The sequence below is a fragment of the Tachysurus vachellii genome, chromosome 4, assembly GCF_030014155.1.
Source record: "Tachysurus vachellii isolate PV-2020 chromosome 4, HZAU_Pvac_v1, whole genome shotgun sequence".
Taxonomy (NCBI): Eukaryota; Metazoa; Chordata; class Actinopteri; order Siluriformes; family Bagridae; genus Tachysurus; species Tachysurus vachellii.
This window is the reverse complement of record NC_083463.1, coordinates 16,787,006-16,806,706: the sequence shown is the minus strand read 5'-3', so window position 1 is coordinate 16,806,706 and position 19,701 is coordinate 16,787,006. Positions and strand designations below refer to the sequence as shown.

Below are 19,701 nucleotides of genomic sequence, written 5' to 3'. Positions count from 1 at the left end.
ACGCTGTTACTATTGTCATTGAAAAAAATTCTAATCGGTGACTGGACGCGTTCCATTAAACATTGCGAAATTGATTTCTCTCCTGAGAAATATCTACCGACGAATACCTCTGTTTTTTTTTTTTAGCAATTTTATTTACTTTATATGAATTTGTGTATTTTCGTGTGAAAAAAAAAAGTGAGATTGAATTGATGTTTATGCCAACTTAGGTTCTGATTTGGTGAGGGTGCGTGAAGCGCACGCGCGCTGTGGGCGGGAATAGACGCGCGTTTATAAAGAGCGCAGCGCGCGCCGTGGGGCGGCGACACCGCGCGGAAACGGCTGTCAAGAACGGAGAGGACTCGGTGAAGACGCCAGGGAAGACTTTTTAATTCATTCCAAGCTGGGTGGGAGAGGCGCGCCTCTCTCGGGCCCCTTGTCGCCTCTCCCCCCCCCCGGAATGGATGAACACTTTAACCTTATAGACTCTCCGTCAACGCGCCACAGGGGAAACAACGCCGAGAATCACGGCTACGCGGAGACAGAGAAGGGCAGCATGACGGTGATGGCGGCGGAGTTGCTGGAGGAATCGGCCGCGCTGCCCGGCCACCTGTCGCTGGATCGATATGAGGCGGAGCACGAGTGCTGCGAGAGAGTGGTCATCAACATCTCGGGCCTGCGCTTCGAGACGCAGCTTAAAACTTTCAACCAATTTCCGGACACCTTGCTCGGCGATCCGAAAAAGAGGATGCGCTACTTTGATCCGCTCAGGAACGAGTACTTTTTCGACAGGAATCGTCCAAGCTTCGACGCCATCCTCTACTACTACCAGTCAGGCGGGCGCATCCGGAGACCAGTCAACGTGCCCATAGATATTTTCTCAGAAGAGATCCGCTTTTATCAGCTTGGCGAGGAAGCGATGGAGAAATTTCGTGAGGACGAGGGTTTTATCAAAGAGGAAGAGCGCCCCTTGCCTAGTCATGAGTTCCAAAGGCAAGTCTGGCTTTTATTTGAGTACCCAGAGAGCTCCGGCCCGGCCAGGGGCATCGCCATCGTGTCAGTACTGGTCATTCTCATCTCCATCGTGATTTTCTGCCTGGAAACTTTGCCTGAGTTTAGGGACGATAAGGATCCAGTCACAGTAGCACCTGTAATAAACGGCACTGCCCCGTACGGGTCAAGCTCTTTTACTGACCCCTTTTTTGTTATCGAGACGCTTTGCATAATCTGGTTCTCCTTTGAGCTTCTTGTCCGTTTTTTTGCCTGTCCCAGCAAAGCCACCTTTTCCAAAAACATCATGAACATAATCGACATCGTGGCTATAATCCCGTATTTCATCACCCTGGGTACAGAGTTGGCCGAAAGACAGGGTAATGGGCAGCAGGCCATGTCCCTTGCCATTCTGCGAGTGATTCGTCTAGTTCGAGTGTTTCGCATCTTTAAGCTGTCGCGCCACTCCAAGGGCCTCCAGATCCTCGGGCAGACACTTAAAGCCAGCATGCGGGAACTTGGTTTGCTGATTTTCTTCCTTTTTATCGGAGTCATTTTATTCTCCAGCGCTGTGTACTTCGCTGAGGCAGACGACCCTGCATCCAGCTTTAGCAGCATCCCGGACGCGTTCTGGTGGGCCGTGGTTACCATGACTACGGTCGGCTACGGAGATATGCACCCGGTGACTATCGGCGGGAAGATCGTCGGCTCACTGTGTGCCATTGCTGGTGTTTTGACGATCGCGCTGCCAGTGCCCGTCATCGTCTCCAATTTCAACTACTTTTACCACCGGGAGACGGACGGCGAGGAGCACGCGCAGTATCTGCACACGGGGAGTTGCGAGCATCTCGACTCCGCTGAGGAGATGAAACGGACGCGGAGCAGCTCGTCACTCAGCAAATCGGAGTACATGGTGATAGAGGAGGGCATAAACAGCGGCTTTAAACAGGCTAACTACACAAACCAAAATAATCAGAACTGCGTAAACATCAAAAAGATTTTCACAGACGTGTAAAAGCAACAGCAGCTCCAGTCCACGATGCTCCACAGACCAACTACACTTGATTTTCTTCATGCAGACCCTGTACACGGACTAAAACCTGTCGGACTGCAGATAATTATGCATTCTCTATAATGGTTAAAAGTGGACGAAGGGCGGGTCAGGGACCTTAAATATCCAAAAACAGTAACGAATCGTTTGTGATTGTCAGTCTGCATTTGTTCTCAGTGTTATATATAATCGTCATCATACGTACTGGCAATATATTACAATCTAACAAATGCCTGTTAATGTGTTGAAGCGATATATTTTCAGAGGTCACGTGTTAGTGTCACATGCATTTTGTTAGTATCTATAAGTGCAGATATCATTATAACAAAGTGAACGCATGTGGATAAAACCATTAAGTTGTCAAATATATATATAGCCTATTGTACGTATTTATTAATCAAACCGCCTTTACCTATACCAAATAACTATGTGTTAAACAGAATGAAAGAATTGATTGTTATGGCTCAAAATGTTTTAATTTGTGTAAAAAAAAACAGTTATCACCAAATCAATGTTAATTGCTGTAATCGGCCACATAAAAGATCAATTTCCCCCAAATTATATTTATCATTTCCCTGTAGAATTCCAGATTAGAAAGACACAGTAGTATGGCATAAAAAGGAAACACTGCCCTTTCTTGCGTGAGAAAACAGGACTGAGCTGAGCACGCGCGGATTCGCCTCCCCGTCGAGACCCCTGGCTCCGCCCTATGATGCAGTCTCCATAGCGACCACAGTTTCCTGGGTAACCCCAGTTAACGTTACCGTTGCTCTCATCTCCGTTGCTCCAGCAACGCTCCAGATGGTTCACAAAGCTCTGCTTGCAAACACAGCTAGAGACAAACACATACAGCTAGCACACAAAGCTAATGTTAACTCGCAAAGAAGGTCAAATTATTAATTTATATTTTTGTATCATTGTCATTTATCCTTCCAAAGTAGTTATGCAGCTATAAACCTCAAAATGATTCTGAAATTATTCTGCTCATGTGATTATGTTGTATCTGTCAAATGATCCACTGTAAGAGACTTGAGACAGCTGCAATAATAATTATGGTATTCAAACTTTATATAAGCAGATACGGGTCCAAATCAGGCAATATTGGAGCCCTACATGAAGCCTGGCAAGCCTCACGGTTTCACAATCTCTTGCACTGGCTCAGTGCTGTAGATGTCAGTTTGAGGAAGATGGACACTGCGTGACTGAGCAAGCTCATTACAGGGACTTGCATGCTTCCTCTCTTATTGATCCGAGTCAACGAGCTTTCACTGGTAATCTCAGTAATGTCCAGAAAAACACAAACCATATATCAGAGCCTTGTGAATTATCACTGTAAAGATGTGTTGATATGTGTATGTGGTTGGGGGAAGGGGTGTTTGGGTGTTTGTTTTTTCAAGGAATATATAAATCTTTTTTTTGTTTATAAATATGTATAAATATATCTGTTTTTTTAACATATTTTATTTTTATATAAAAAACATCCGTTTATTCTATACTAAAACCCAAAAGCTGATATTTGGTAGCTGATATTTGCTACACAAATATCTCTATTTATTTCTTGAGCATCTTCTTGATTCGTTAAAAATCACTTGATTTAATGGGACAAAACGATCCCTTGTTTTTTTTTTTTTTTTGTATTTTATTTTATTTATATTGCACGAGAACAAAAGCACGTTTTGCTCAGTGCTGCCATCAAGTGATATGTTTTGGCTTGTGCAAGAAATCACCAGACAAACAGTCCTAATACTAATAATACTATACATTTGTTATTACTTACTCCTTGATACTTCATGTATAATATAATATAGCCTTACACAAAAATGAGTATAATATAATCATATTAGTCATGGCATACAAACTGTTCTATTGCAGATTATTTTCTGGTGATTTCACATATGCTCTTGGCTATGCATATATTTTTTTATTTTTGTTTGCTTCTTGGGTAAGCAAGAATGAATTTGCATGCATAATCACAGTGCACAGCTGCTGCAACATGATGTTTCATGGAAGAGAGCTGATATATCGGAGGTGTGAAATGAGCTGTCTGACGTCTCTGGAAATTCAAGCTGTCAGCTGATAACGTGCGAAATAAGCTGTCGCTACAATTCAGGCTGAGATTCACAAGTTACTTTTAAGTCATAATTGAGGAGGCTAGGGTTTGCCTTAGTCAATAAGGACATCACACATTCACATTCTCATCTTCTGTCTGTTTCTCAGCAGGTGAAGCTCAGGACCCTGTACTGGTAAAGATTTCTGCTGATGGGCATTCATATGACACACAGTGGCTCAATTCCAAACTGGGAAAAGAAGTTATAAAGGTAAATCGATTTATACTGTGTTGTTAAAGGCTAGCATTGAACAGGACCCAATCTCACCTTTTATGCAGCCCTCATATTTTCCTGGCACTAAAACTAGTACACCAAGAAGTGGTTACAATAAAAGAATTTATTAATAATGTTGAAATTTTTGTTGGTTTTTAACTTTCATACATACATTTTTAATAACTGTTATGGTCAGGGTCAAGGTGGATTCAGGGACTATCCCATGAACTCTTGGTTCAAGCATGAATAGGAGGGGAGATTAATCCATCATAGGGCATCATAGACACAAATATTTACGGGTGAATGATCTATACTTACATAAGAAATTGTATTATTATTTCATAATTAATTTATATATTTGCATATAGAAAAATAGTCAAAATACTTCTACATCAAATGAACAAGTAGCCATAGGTTACAAAGAAATTAGCAAAATATTTCACCTAAAACAAAACAATGCTATTGTTGTTAGTTTCTGTTCATTTCAGAGTTGTCTACTGTCAGTATGTTGTCAACATCACAACAATTACAGCAGATATGATGCAACAACAGCTCACAATTATTACAGCTGAGTAATTAGTAAAATGTATTATTGGCTACTGGAATTATGACACTATAAAAATTGATGAATAATTTATGCTAAGGGGATCATCACTGTTTGTCAAGATATAACTACATGAAATTAAAGACACTATAGTATTTGTGTTTGCTCTGGAACTGAAGCACATTTTGTAGCTTTAGTTCTAAAAAAAATTGCAAAGCTTTAACACATTTCTGGGTTGTCATTATCTTTGTAGTCTGACAGTACAAGTGAGCGTGTGTTTCTGTTTAGTATTGTTTGTTTGTTTGCCTGCACGTGAGCCACACTTGTTTGTGTATGTGCTTTTGGTTTTGTTTGTACAACCACTAGGGGTCTGGGTGTATTGATAGACTCCTGTAATTGTTACCCGCTCACTCTGGGTGTTATCACACTTCATCTCTTCCACTGAAGGCTCTCAAATCATTAATTAAACAGAGACAATTTAAATCCTTCTTACTCTGGCTGCTGTTCTGGCGCTTATATGGCTGAGTGGAGCTGATGTTATTTTCACAGAGAAGTGACTTTCAGACTTTCAGCGACTTTGAAAAGATTTATTTCAGTTCAGAAAGACATTTTATCATTTTAACGCTACAATGTCTTTCTGAACGGAATAAAGTCCATTCCACTCTTCTAAGCAATAGACAATGATGAATATATTGATAGTTATTATGAGCATGAACTTGAATGCTGAATTTAAAAAGAATAAGGTACAAAAAAGGCAATGTGGGCTGTCCTTTTTCCAGTAATTTACAAAGATACAATGGAAATAGTAGTGAATGTACTAAATGTACTAAACACATTTAAAAACAAACATGGTCGCAAAGCAGTTTTACAGAAATTAGATCCCTAAAGACGAAATAGATCCCTAAAGAGCAAGCCAAAGATGAGAGTAGTAAGCAAAGACTGCTTAAGGGAAAAATATTGGGAACCTCTGCTATTGAATAAAACTCTAGAGTAGTATAAGAAGGATAATACAGCATATTTCTTTAAATATTCAGATATCCAGGATATTTACAAAATTATCAGTGCATCCATGAGCAATTTCATTCATTATGTGGTCAAACGTTTGACCAAACCTATCATTCCGATTTGTGATTTTGTTTTATTTTAATATTACAGATTTAGCTTCTTTTTATTGCATTTTCGGAAACTATGGAGAGCAAAGACTTTATAAATAATTGTGTGCTACCATCTTTGTGGCAACAATTTGCGGAAGCACAACATATTTGTGTGATGATTTTTTATTTGTCCAAGACTTCTCCTGTAAAAAAAAAACTCCTTTAATGCCTCTTTTAAAATTAAACATGTTTCTCCATGGGTCAAGACTGATTGGTAAACTGTCTTTCTTTGCCATTTAAAGAGAAAGTGATTACTCACCTGTAATGTTTCAATTATGTGAAGCGTGCATGTGTGTTTGTGTGTGTATGTGTGTGTTTTGTTTCTGCAGAGACAGATCCAGACTTATCAACAACCACTAGGCACAGTATAGCACAGGTCAAAGCACAAAAACTCATCAAAGAGATATCTGATTTGTTGTATATCACCTTCTTATCATGTGAAGACTATAGAAGTGGCCTTGTCCACTAGATACACTGCCAGACTGAATGTATATAACCTATCAGACAACACACAAGGGTTGGAAGCTTGGACATAACTGCCTAATACAATGAGAAATATATAAGTGAGGATAGGATGTTAGTCTGTTCTTCATGTATTCACTGTTTGTACTGTTTTAAAAGCAGATGTCTGTGTATAAGTGTGTTATTATTAGGCCAATGTTTACATATTAAATATATTATACATTCCAAGCAATGAAGCACCAAAACAACTCAATGTTTTCGTTGAGATAAACTAATAAAATGGATTGCAAACATTTCCAGTAGTGATTCCTCTTCTTTTCTCTCTCTTCCTCTCTACTTTATTTCTGCTGGTATTTGCAAGAAATTAGCCTTTAAGTAACCGTTTAAGTTTGGATGTATACTATAGATATACCAAACCATTTCCTATTATGTTTTTGGAAAGTGTGATGTATCCCAGAGTATCTAAAACCTGCATGGACCCAAGGATCACACAAAAAAGCTCTGCACAGTAAATAACCAGAGCTGAGGATGAAACTCCATACCCTGAAGCTGTAGGCATCAGCACTACCTGCTGTGTCACTATACTGCTCCATCATGTTTTTAGTAATGCATTATGCAAGCAATTTAGCTTTCGCTAAAATTGGCCTACTTTACACACTTTCTATGTTAGTGGGATAATATGCTAAATGAGTAGGGTATTAAATGCTTTTTGTACATTAAATATATTAGACTATAGCCGATGCAACACATAGAAATGAATTGTTTGCTGAAAACCACCTGCACCCTGCTGCACCTGTAAGGATTTCATTTACATTTGTATGGAGATCTTTTTATTATTTCATTTTTTTATTTCAAAGTAGGCCAAGCAGGTGTTGAAAGTACTGCTTAGTCACCCTGTTCCTGTTTAGTGTCTGTGCAAACTACAGCACTTCCTGAACACAGATGATTGTAGCAAATATCCCAGAATGCCATGTTTATCCTTGCTAAAAAGAACAGCTGAATTTAGAATGATACAAGCAATGAATCCTATTTCGCTGAGCAAGGAAGTCACTGCTTTTAATATGCTACAGATGGCGAGAGGAGATATTTTAGGACAACGTATTTACTGTGTCCTTATACTGACACCACTTGAATAGCAACAATTCAATACCAACAAGTAAAACGATGACTGAAATATCCAGCAATTTTTATAGATCAATACAGTAATACCCCAAATGACTGTCTTAACATTAGGACCATTCACTGATGAATTATAAAATACACACTTGCATGTCTGGAAATGTGTTTAAGGCAATTACACCTTTGTGTCATTTTGACTCTGTGCTGTGCTGACTTAAAATAAACACTTAATGTTCAGTAAATGTTACTCTAGCAGATACAGAGATTATTAAAGCATGAAACACACTATATATTATATATAATATATATTATACTATATATAATATTTCAAACTGCATTTGATTTATAGTGTTCTTACACTGCTTAATGGCTTTTTCAATAGTGCTTCTGAAAGTGGTGTAATACAAGCCATTATCACAGTGTATATTTGGCCTTGTCCCAGGAGACACTCTGGCACGGCAGAGACAGGGGACTACTAGCCGCCGTCTGTGTGTGTGTGTGTGTGAGTGTTTGTTTGTGAGTGTTTGTGTGTGTGTGTGTGTGTGTGTGTGTGTGTGTGTGTGTGCTTGTAATAATGAGGAAGCTCTCTTCAGCTTTTCTGAAGCAGCTGAGCCCCTGCACAGTTCACTGGACATGAACATGTCACGTATGTTCATGTGTATCTGAACTCCAATAGTCCATTAGGAGCAGGGGGCTTTCTGCTTTAATTAAGTATACACATGTCCAATAGCAGTTTAAAAGTGATCAGGGTGCAAGTAGCGACTCCAGCAGCGCTGACTTTAAAAAGACAAGGGAGACATAAAATGTCTTGCCACTCTGCGGGGAGTGAACAGTGGGTTCTAGGTTCTGGTTAAAATAATGCAATCTGCAATTGAATGCAGGGAAGACATCAGTCATATACATTCTGGCATTTAATATAACATTTAACAGGCTAATATATTTCCTGAAAGGTTAAAGAATCCTAAAATGCTGACTCAAGCAATGGATCAGTCAGAAAAGCTGCAGGCATGACACAGCATATAGGGCTCAGTGCCATCATTTCCTTGGCCTGTGAGATGTCATCACACTCTCGCCTCACACTGTCTGCATAAAGGTTCCTGATGCCTGTCACCATAGTAACAAGGGGAGCACCATCCAATGACAGCAGTGACTGAATCTGTGTACCTGAGCTTTGGGTAAGTTATAATTTAGAGCGTATCAGACCTCTATTGATTTTCTATGGCATGAGTGAAGCGTATCATTTCTTGTTCATTGTTAAGTAGGAAATGATGAGGTCACATAGCCACCACATCCTGGTCAGGTTCATGGTAGCTTCACAGACTTTGTTGGGAAGACTAGACAAAAGATGGCACACATCATGAATGGTACATCAGACCATCACAGCACACTATAGTCAATCACACATTCATTCACACAGAGCAATTTATTGTAACCAATTCACCAAAATGCATGTTTTTGATTGATGGAAAGAAACCAGAGACCTTGGTGGCATCACACAGAAACACAGGATGAACATGTGAAACTCTGTATAGATAGTAACACAAGTCAAGATGAGGGTTGTGTAGGGTTAATGGTGAGCGGACAGTGGAAGGACACTGCATCTGTCCACTGATTTTTTTTAAAGGTTTTTTTGCTAGAGCAACTACTGCAGAAGTGGGTGGATAAGTGACCTTGAACATCTATTGGGTCCTGGCTGTGTGCCACTGTCTGCTCTAGCCTGGCTCTCTTTCAAACCAGAGTAAAAGTATCCAGCACAAACACTATCCATATAAAATAAAACCAAGAATGGATACCATACTGTGATACTTTATTGATATTGTTATAGCAACTATTCAAAATTTATGAGCGTATATCACAGTGAGATATCAGTGTATAATTTAATTCAATTCAATTCAAATTTATTTGTATAGCGCTTTTAACAATTGACATTGTCTCAAAGCAGCATTACAGAACATAATCATAGAACAAAAGGTTATTATAAAGAATAATATAAAGATTAATATAATACAAAAATTCAAGATTAATATTAGATATATTTAAATGTGTTTGTATTTATCCCCAGTGAGCAAGTCTGAGGTGACTCAGGCAGCAGTGGTGAGGAAAAACTCCACTGAATGGAAGGAAGAAACCTTGAGAGGAACCAGACTCAAAGGGAAACCCATCCTCTTATGGGTGACACTTGAGGGTGTGATTATAAATATACAGTCTGACAAATGTATTGATGAGGAGATTGTTGTCCTCAAAGACCACATGTAGTTGGCATCTCCTCTTTAGTATCGCAGAGTCTAACTGGAGCTGGTGCATCTCTAGATGCCTTAGGATCCTCACACACTGTGCAGATAACATTTAGTGCCAAATTTGATCTGTAATCCAAACGTATGGGTTAATCCTTTAATTTTGTCATTTGGTAAGAATTGTTATACTAAACTCTCCTATTTGGTCTATGTTTAAAACCCACACATTGGCATGGAAAATATAGTCTTTTTCTGATACTTTCACTTGTTTTAATGCTGTGATTTGGGAGGGAAACGTTTACTCTAACCTGGCAACCGTGCAGCAGTCAGCATCTAAGGCGCGTTCCCTTTAAAGCGAGCGACTCTGGATAAGTGAGGAGTGGTACAGTGCGGCGCGTCCATCCGCGATGCCGTAGTCTTTTTGGTATGCACAGCATCGCTCCTCTGCAGCTTCTCTTTAACGCCTTAACGAACTGACTAATGGTTACTTGGGGTTACACCGAGCCGTCATATTGCGACAAAGAGATATAATAAATATACACACCACAGCGTTTCACCTGCAAGGCGAAGGACACACACAGGTAAGGAAGCAGTGATTGACGCCTAACCTCGTTAACTCTTTGTTGAGCTTTTTTTTTTTTTGCTGACTGTTTAGCTTTTCCACTTGGTAGATTATTACATATAGACATATTCCCCCCGAATATGTAGCTGTGTTGTGTGGATTTGTGGAAGATTCGTGCGCGCTCAACCTGTTAGAGCGGCCGCTCGAGCTTTTCTGCTTGGATAGCACTGTTTGGATTAACGTGCACGCGTGAAAACGTCACAAAAAGAGGGGAAAAGGCGCGCTAATGAGTTTGCTCGGACATCCTGTAAACTTAACAGCAGCAGAAACAGGTTCACATCCTGGAACCTACTGACTCGCAGGTTGCCTCATGTATCCGTGTAAATATTGCTAGCGATTCAGGCTCGTTGGATGTTTCTCCAAATGATCATAGAGCAGAAATGATGCTTGCAGGATGCTAATTTGTAATGATGGTGCTTTCACTGTTGCAGGTTTTCTCCTCTCGGTTGTGGCCGCGCTCGCTCGTTTCCTTGGATACTACGTGAAGCGCTCGTGCCTTATTTGCCTTTTTTCCTTCGCTTCAAACGACCTGCCGTGAAGATTGAGGTGCTCCGGGAGGAGGAAAGGACACACCCGAGTACTCCATCTGCTTTCCACCTTTTCTTCTTCCACGCCAGTGAAAGACACGTCCAGTATTACCGGCATTTAGAAAGAAAAGATTTGGCATCTCCAAAACACAGGCGCAGGATCTCCTGGACTCTACCTGGTTTATTCTTATAAAGGTAGAGTAAATCAGGACATGATCCTGATTTATACCGATTGGTATATTGAAAATAACACACAGCAAAACCCCCACTGCTGAATGAACTTTTACAGTAAAGATTGAACCCCTCTGTTGCTTAAAAAAAGAATGGATACAAATAAACCCTGTAAGAGACCATTCAGTACTACATGTGTATCTCCAACACTGGTGGTTTTGCTAGGAATATAGTGAAGGTATATTTATATATAAATTATTGTCTAGGAAACATGCTTCAGCAATATAGATTATATCTCTACCTTTTTTTCCTTATTAGCAATATATATACATTTAGAAAACAAAAGCTAGCATGATGTCGTGATTTTGTGTCTGAGGGGATGGTGATATGGTCTTTTCTTCAGTTTAATTTTTCATGTGGAATACTTTAGAGCTCATACCAGAGGACCAGGATCACCATTTGAGGAATTCATGGAAAAAGATGAATAGGCAGAGCTCAGCCATAACCAGACTGTGTTTACTTTTGGGTGAAGGTGAGGACGGGGGCAGTACATCTGTCACAGACATTGGCTTATTTTGAATGATGGTATTCTCAAAGATGAAGTTTATGTTACTGCAGTGCAGAACCACTAAGAATAGTCTGTCAAAGCACGGTTAATAAACCATCTCCCTCACATGATTTATGAGGTAATTATATGTTATTTGCGCAACCCAACTGTTCTGCCTTACCTCACTCTTTTGTGTGGATTTGGCCAGCTCTAAATTCTATATGAACTAGCAGAGCTACAGGATGTGATCTTTTTGGAATTCTTGACCACTCTTGTTGATAAATGTTACTGCAACATAATACGGACTGTGCAGCATTCTTTTTCCACTGTAAGTAATAATCTCACTGCTGCATTTAGAGTGTGCATGCATTTAGAGATAATTCCAGGCTGTGTCACAAACTGCACAATGCACTCTAAGTAGGATAACTAAAATGCAGTGATACTGATTGAGTAGTGCCAAGTTCCCAGCCCTGGTCCTAGAGTTTCTTTTGCACAATTGTAATCTGTTCATATAGTTTTTCTCACCAATTTAGTTCCAGCACTGCTGACACAGCTCAGATTGCCGGGGTGACTTGTGGCAACTCCAGATCATCAGATATAGAGTTATTCTTCTACCCAGAAATAAAGTGCATTGTTTTGTAGTTTCTAAAGCCGTGAATCAGGCATCACACTTTTTACTTTAGCATTAGGAGATTTCAGGAAAGATTATTGTCCAGCATGATTTCAGATTCCTCTTATATGATTGGATCAGTTTTTCTTAGCAAATATCTTAAGTCTGTCTGATTGCATGTAATTTATGTATGTTTGCAACAAACAATATTAATATTCATTTGCATCTCTGTTGTGTTTTAGTGAATCCTCTGGGAACACACTGTGGCATTAAAACCCTTGTCAGACTTCACCCTTCATTTTTCTCACACTGTGTTGTCTGGCTCAGGTAAAAAGTGCAGTCTTCACCTTCCTGCATAATGACAGTGGCAACAGGAGATCCCTCAGATGAGTCAGCAGCACACCCAGGCCACCCTCAGGACTATGACGCTGAGGGAGAACAGGAATGCTGTGAAAGGGTTGTCATCAACATTTCTGGCCTGCGCTTTGAGACACAGCTCAAGACCCTCTCGCAATTTCCTGAGACCCTGCTTGGTGATCCAAAAAAGCGGATGAGATACTTTGACCCTTTAAGGAATGAGTATTTCTTTGATAGAAACCGACCGAGTTTTGATGCCATCCTGTACTACTACCAGTCTGGAGGAAGGTTACGGCGCCCTGTAAATGTGACTCTGGATATATTTTCAGAAGAAATTCGGTTTTATGAGCTTGGAGAGGAGGCTATTGAAATGTTCAGGGAGGATGAAGGGTTCATAAAGGAAGAGGAGAGGCCTTTGCCTGATAATGAATTCCAGAAGCAGGTCTGGTTGCTCTTTGAGTTTCCAGAAAGTTCAGGACCTGCAAGGATTATAGCCATTATATCTGTCATGGTAATTCTTATTTCTATAGTCAGCTTTTGTTTGGAGACTCTGCCTATATTCCGTAGTGATGAAGAAGATATGCATAAAGTCCGCACATATAATAGTAACTCCACCACCAATTATGTGTCCACCTCCTTCACTAACCCTTTCTTCATCTTGGAGACCCTCTGCATAATCTGGTTCTCCTTTGAGTTCCTGGTTCGGTTCTTCGCCTGCCCCAGTAAAGCCAGCTTCTTTGTGAACATAATGAATATGATTGATGTGGTAGCCATTATCCCCTACTTCATTACACTTGGAACAGAACTGGCAGAAAAAGCAGAGGATGGCCAACAAGGGCAGCAGGCCATGTCTTTAGCTATCTTGCGAGTCATCCGGCTAGTAAGGGTCTTCAGAATCTTTAAGCTCTCACGTCACTCCAAGGGACTCCAAATTCTTGGGCAAACCCTGAAAGCCAGCATGAGAGAACTTGGGTTGCTTATCTTCTTCCTCTTCATTGGCGTCATACTCTTTTCCAGTGCTGTCTACTTTGCTGAAGCAGATGAACCTGAATCCCAGTTCTACAGTATCCCAGATGCCTTCTGGTGGGCTGTGGTTTCTATGACAACTGTTGGCTATGGAGATATGGTACCCACAACTATTGGTGGCAAGATTGTTGGTTCACTTTGTGCCATCGCTGGAGTGCTGACTATTGCTTTGCCAGTGCCTGTTATTGTCTCAAATTTCAACTACTTCTACCACCGTGAAACAGAGGGTGAGGAGCAAGCTCAATATCTGCAGGTTAACACACCAAAAGCTGATTCCCAAGAAGAATTGAAAAGAAGTCAAAGTGTTTCTACCATGAGCAAATCTGACTATATGGAGATTCAAGAAGGAATGAACAACAGCAATGAGGATTTCCAGGAGGAAGATCTTAAAAAAGAAAACTGCACTTTGGCCAACACAAACTATGTGAATATCAAAAAAATGCTGACTGATGTATAACTAACTAAGATTATGTTATTGGAAAATGACAGATAAGAGTGAGGAAGATGGTAGCCTTAGTTTGCAAATGATCTGAGGCTTTAAATCGTTAAAGCATTAAAGAGGATCATGATAAATGAGAACCTCTGCTATTGATATGAAACCTCTCCTATTGATCCATTCTGCTGAGTATAGCCAAGATCAACTTAACCTTCTGTGTAAAATCGTCTTCGTATTCAAATATCATCAGAGTCTGCATGCAGTTAGCTTTCATCTCTGTGACTCTCACTGAAAAAGCAAACTTCCTACAGTTTTTGTAGACACTAGAGGAGGATGAAGAAACATCCTAACTAAAGGGTTAACTTTATGCCTCCGAAAAAACACCTTGTACCATGTATGTACCCTCACAGCATATCATTCCCTCAAAGTTCAGCCACATCTCTGTGCTTTTCCAAAGAAAATATTACTGTGCTTCTGCTGAAAAAAAAAACAAGGCCTCATGGGGAGTGTAATAATAATGATATAAGATTATGAAAACAAAAACGTCCTCCATTGTCGCTGCTGCTTATTATAGATGTCTGACAGAAGTAACATCATAACAACAACACACTCGGATTCAATCATCTCCAAGCATTTAAAACAATTTTGCAACAGTGTCTTGCAACAGTCTCCAGTTGTTTTAAAAAGCATCATCTCTCTCAGTAACCTGCAAAGCTTTTAAGAAAGACTGAATTTTTCTGTGCCATATTTTATGTTCATGATATCAAATTTATCAAATTTATGCAGCATGTATGTATAGCTTTTTATTAATGATACAGTCTATCATACAGACCAGATTATGCTGATGTTTGCAAACCAACATTGGGTTAATGTCAGCTTTATGCTTTGGTTAGGAAAAAACACTGACCTAAGCATGCACCAATTACAGTTACACCAATACACAATAAGTTTAATAATGAGAACTAATGGTCTTATTCAGTCAAACCCAAAATCTAGCTCTGAATATCGTTAAAACACAAGCTGACTCTACCAATGATGAAATTGTAGCAAAATTCATGTAGTGTGACAGTGGTGTGATTATGGAGCGATGTTACGATGGTACCACAGAAATAAGCAGCTAGAGTTGTGTTGTATTTCAGCTTGCAATGTTCTGATCATTTCATTTCTTTTTCTAAAGAGATGGTTGATGCTCATTTTACCTGGGAAGTAAACAAGCCATATCGATTTAACACTGTAATAAAGCTTAGCAAATATTTAGCCAGTCGATCTAACAAATTGGTAGCATTAGTATAAATATATTGCCTTTTTTTATCAATTATCAATATTAGCTATTTTATGCAAAGATCAATTTTAGATTAGTCTATTTTTTTTTGTTATTTCATTTCTAACAAGAGGCTTAATAGAACTTTTTAGACATAGAGGGTGTCCAAAATTTTGAGATTTTTTTATTTGTTCATTTGGAAATAAACAATGGATTATGGAATATTGAAATAATTCTATAGTTCTGAAATAATAACACAGAATGTTGCATATTGTGAATATTAAATATTTAAATCTTTTTCTATTTCTAGGTCCCCATTTAAGTAAAGTTTAACAACTTAAGTAAATTTGTGATAGTGACCACGTTAACTGCTTTAGACAAAAACTCAGTGTTTGATCTAAAATGGATTTGAAATTCGTTATAAATATTTCAAAGATTTTAAATGATATTGTTGTCAGTAACAGGACTGTTAATGGAAATGGTGTATAAAATTAGAGAAGAATGCAAAATAGAAGTATTTTTCACTAGTGCTCTCAGAATTGTGGACCCCGCTGTTTGTCTAATTATGTGTAATGATTCTACTGTAAAACGATGGTCTTGAGCACCAGTGCTGCTTTCAGGTTTCGTTTGGTTGTCATTGTTTTTTGGTTTGTTTTATTTTGTCTTTGGTTGTCAAAGACATTGGGATGTACATAGTGACCTTTAGCTAGTGGCAGAGCAGCAGTACATGACTAGAATGACTTAAAAGGACATTGCAGTACTGTAGCTGCAACTGCAGTTTCCTATTCCTCATGACACCAGATGACCTTCCCAGTGCATACAAGTGAGACATACATGCTTGTTTACTTCTCTCATTACAAGAAAAAGACAATAAATCAATAGATATCAACAATACTGAAAGGACGACAAAGCCGTATAACTTTCATATTGGTCATACCGAGTTAATACTGTGGTAGCTTGAGCATTTGTTAAGGCAAGCAGTTCTTTACTTATTTGTCTTACAATGGCAGCTAATGCAGTAGGGATACAGCTGGAAACGGTCTGTCTCTATATTCCATTGTTTGCCAGGAAATAATGAAGGTGAAACCTAGTTTACTGTAGCAATCATATTATGCACGTGGTGCATCTTTTTTCATTTTTCAGTTTTTGAAACACAGCCTGTGTGTGCTGAATTCAGTGTCCTGTGTGTGCTGAATGCATACAGGCAGAATTCCTTACAGCTGTTAGCTGTCAGCTTTGTTTTAGCAGAGTATAGAAATGCATTCATATAAAGTTCATATTTAGGTCATTTGCATTCACAACCTGAGTTGGAGGTAAAGAGAAAAAAAAACTGTATGCACATTGTACATAGCCAGTGCCTATAGGATTTGCATATAATAACTTTAATGCAACAGACAGGGAGCTTTAGTCTATGCATGGAAAGGTACACAAAAGGAATGTATCATCCCATTTCCTGAACACTTGCACACTGGATATTTTCTTTCTTTTGTTTCATTTTTACCTGGAAGCATCAGGTGTTGGACCTGAAACTGAAAAAATGTATTTTTGTCTGAATGGCATACAGTACATTTAGCATATTAAGCACTTTTAAATGCCATCATATTGATTGCAGATATTGTGTTTTTTTATTTAGTTAGTTATTTTGTTGTGTGTTTTATTTGGAGCACTGAATGTCTTAAGTAATTGTTGTTATAAGCATCCTACGATCATTCCATTGCCAAGGACTGGAAAAATGCACTCACCTCTTATTCTATTGTGTATTTGTGTATACAGGACTGAATGTTAATAAGATATATCAAGCTTTACTGAGATACAGTACGTAAGTGCAATATACTGTATATTAGTTACAAATGAAGTGGAAATATCTGAAACAATTTATCCCAATTTTACCCAGACTACTATAGCCAATGAGATTTGAGACTTGCTTCGTCATGTTGCCACTTATCATTAGCAAACCAAACAGAAAAGCGGTACAGTATAAACATGAATTTATATAACAGTGGAATATTTAAGATTTTATATCAATTAAGAGTTGGCTATGCTTATCTCAAGCACCCAAAGCAATTACATATATTTTTAATGTGGCTCAGTGTATTTCAGCTGCTTTCACCGTGTCATTAATGCCTGTGAATTCACTGAGTGCTGATGGAATCAGCAAGGTTAAAAATGGATCTCATTACTCAATTATGCAAACCTGTTTTGTGTGTGTTGAGCATGATTCGTAAACTGTGTATCTGTGTATCTACGCACCACTGTTTGGAGAGTTTTGGAACTCTTATTCATGTTTGTTTCATAAGGCACAATCACCCTAGAGCTTTATAACTGCAATCTGATCAGGTGTTTAAATAATGCAGATTTTGGGCAGAGGTATGGGCAGTACACATACAGTATATACAGAATTTAGCTGTATTTAAACAGAGTTAAAGATCAGCTAAATTCTGTATATATGTGTACAGAATTTAGCTGTATTTTAACAGAGTTAAAGGTCAGCATGTCTGTATAGTTCTGTGCAAAATCTGTTAAACATCTACCCGATAAACTGCAGAGAAGTGCATTAGACTGCAAGCATAAGTGACATGTAGTTTATACCTATCACTCTTCATATCAGTAAAGCCTAGCAAGTACTGTATGCTCTAGAACATAGTCATTTCTTTTTTCTATAAAAACAACATTTACAAAAAAGTACATAAGATTAGCATAGGGAGGGAAATGAAATTCTGCACATTCTTTTGTCTAATAAGATGCACTTTAATAGTACAATAAGATGACAATCTAATGACTGACACTAAGCATATAACATTTCAAATGTCAATTCATGTCTTAATGTTACATCGAAAATGAAAATGAGAAGCAATCGTAAACCTGTGTTTGCATTTTATTTTTCTGTGTTCAATGAAACATCAAGGGTATTTGTGTGTGTGTGTGTGTGTGTGTGTGTGTGTGTGTGTGTGTGTGTTTGTGTGTTTGAGTGCAGTACATCTTCCATTTAGGCATTATCAAAATGTGGTGCTCAGAGGAAAATTTTAACTATTATTCAACAAAGGAAAGGCTGCCATGTCGTAAAGTCAACAACTCAAAGAACAACAACACAATCAGGAGAGTTTTCACTCAAGCTATCTATTATTAGTCAATTAGCTATACAGGAGGCAAACACAGCTTTTTTGCACAATGTTTGACCCATGTATAATATAGTGTATGTCCCTATGTAAATATATTAGTAGGAGAATAGTATGCACTATAAACAGACTAATAAAAATAAAAGATTAGCAGAATAAGGAACGAATTTCTATTCCTCTGTTTTAAGCATTGAAGAACTAGATGGTGATGTTCAAAGATATGCTTTGAGAGAGTGTTGGGAGGCTGACAGAATCTTCACAGGAGACAGGAATAGATTAAACAGTGAGACAGGAGGAGGGAGGTGAAGAATAGAACTTGACACCTTCACGCAATGCTCATCATCAGGCAGTATGAGCACACTATTCATTTTGACCATTAGTTAATCCTCACTTCCTGGAAATGTTTAAGACTTCTGAATGCCAAAACGTGTATTGTTAAGATTGATTATTATAAGCAGACATTTAGTTATAATCCTTTTTATTTTTTGGTTTGGTTTATATGTTTAACATGGCTTATGACAGTAGATCATAAGATGATGGATGATCAAGAGAAGTTGAGCCTTTTGCCCTTCATCAAGCTTGTTTTATACTGAATATGAACCTAAATATGTACAAGGTTGGTTTAAACTCCAGGATATTCACTCGGATGTCTCTTAGATGATGCAGAAAAAACGCTGATGATACTCAAGAAAATAGCACTGTTTGGTTTATCTTTATTGCCCCCTAGAGGTGTTCTACATGTATTCCACATACCAACACACCTGAGCTCCATGCAACAAGGCACACAACCCAAGTGTACTGACACCAATAAATACCTGATACAACTGCATTGGAAATGAATAGTGCATTTCTCAGTATTGTCCTTTTGCTGATCAGCTACATTGATTTTAATAAAATCAGATAAGGGCTGTCAACAGCAACATTGTGTACAAATTGGATATATACTGCATTCTGGTTTAGGACAGCGCAGAAAAGTCACTATGTGTAATGTCTGGCATGAGAAATAATGCAGTACCGGAAAGTACTGAAAAAATGGAAATTTATTTCCATTATTAAACAGTAGTATTTCTAATAATGGAGTTTGCTGCATTATGCCTAATGAAAATGATCTCTACAGATCACAGATAATAAAGCTCTCTGGGCCTCATGTGTCTTGTACTATAAATAGAGCTTA

General features: G+C 38.6%; 2 protein-coding genes across 4 annotated transcripts; both read left to right on the top strand.

Annotated features, from left to right (window-relative positions):
* Positions 1–318: 318 nt before the first annotated feature.
* kcna3a (potassium voltage-gated channel, shaker-related subfamily, member 3a) lies at positions 319–6,737 on the top strand. 2 transcript variants are annotated; one of them, XM_060868074.1, is made up of 3 exons: positions 319–2,764; positions 4,241–4,338; positions 6,369–6,737. In XM_060868074.1, exon 1 carries the CDS (start codon positions 440–442, stop codon positions 1,982–1,984), a length of 1,545 nt encoding a protein of 514 aa, XP_060724057.1. In that variant the 5' UTR covers positions 319–439; the 3' UTR covers positions 1,985–2,764; positions 4,241–4,338; positions 6,369–6,737. The 2 variants fall into 2 exon arrangements, with proteins under 2 accessions (XP_060724057.1, XP_060724056.1); XM_060868073.1 differs by having other exon boundaries at positions 4,238–4,338.
* Positions 6,738–10,350: 3,613 nt separating this feature from the next.
* On the top strand, positions 10,351–14,171 carry LOC132843960 (potassium voltage-gated channel subfamily A member 2). Of its 2 annotated transcripts, XM_060867103.1 has the most exons (4): positions 10,351–10,435; positions 10,908–11,198; positions 11,605–11,706; positions 12,574–14,171. In XM_060867103.1, exon 4 carries the CDS (start codon positions 12,690–12,692, stop codon positions 14,169–14,171), a length of 1,482 nt encoding a protein of 493 aa, XP_060723086.1. In that variant the 5' UTR covers positions 10,351–10,435; positions 10,908–11,198; positions 11,605–11,706; positions 12,574–12,689. The 2 variants fall into 2 exon arrangements, with proteins under 2 accessions (XP_060723086.1, XP_060723085.1); XM_060867102.1 differs by lacking the exon at positions 11,605–11,706.
* The last annotated feature ends 5,530 nt before the right edge of the window (positions 14,172–19,701 follow it).

What these genes read in the sequence shown, in the direction of transcription:
- LOC132843960 (XM_060867102.1), top strand. Translation starts at nt 12,690, where the DNA reads ATGACAGTGGCAACAGGAGATCCCTCAGATGAGTCAGCAGCACACCCA.
- kcna3a (XM_060868074.1), top strand. Translation starts at nt 440, where the DNA reads ATGGATGAACACTTTAACCTTATAGACTCTCCGTCAACGCGCCACAGG.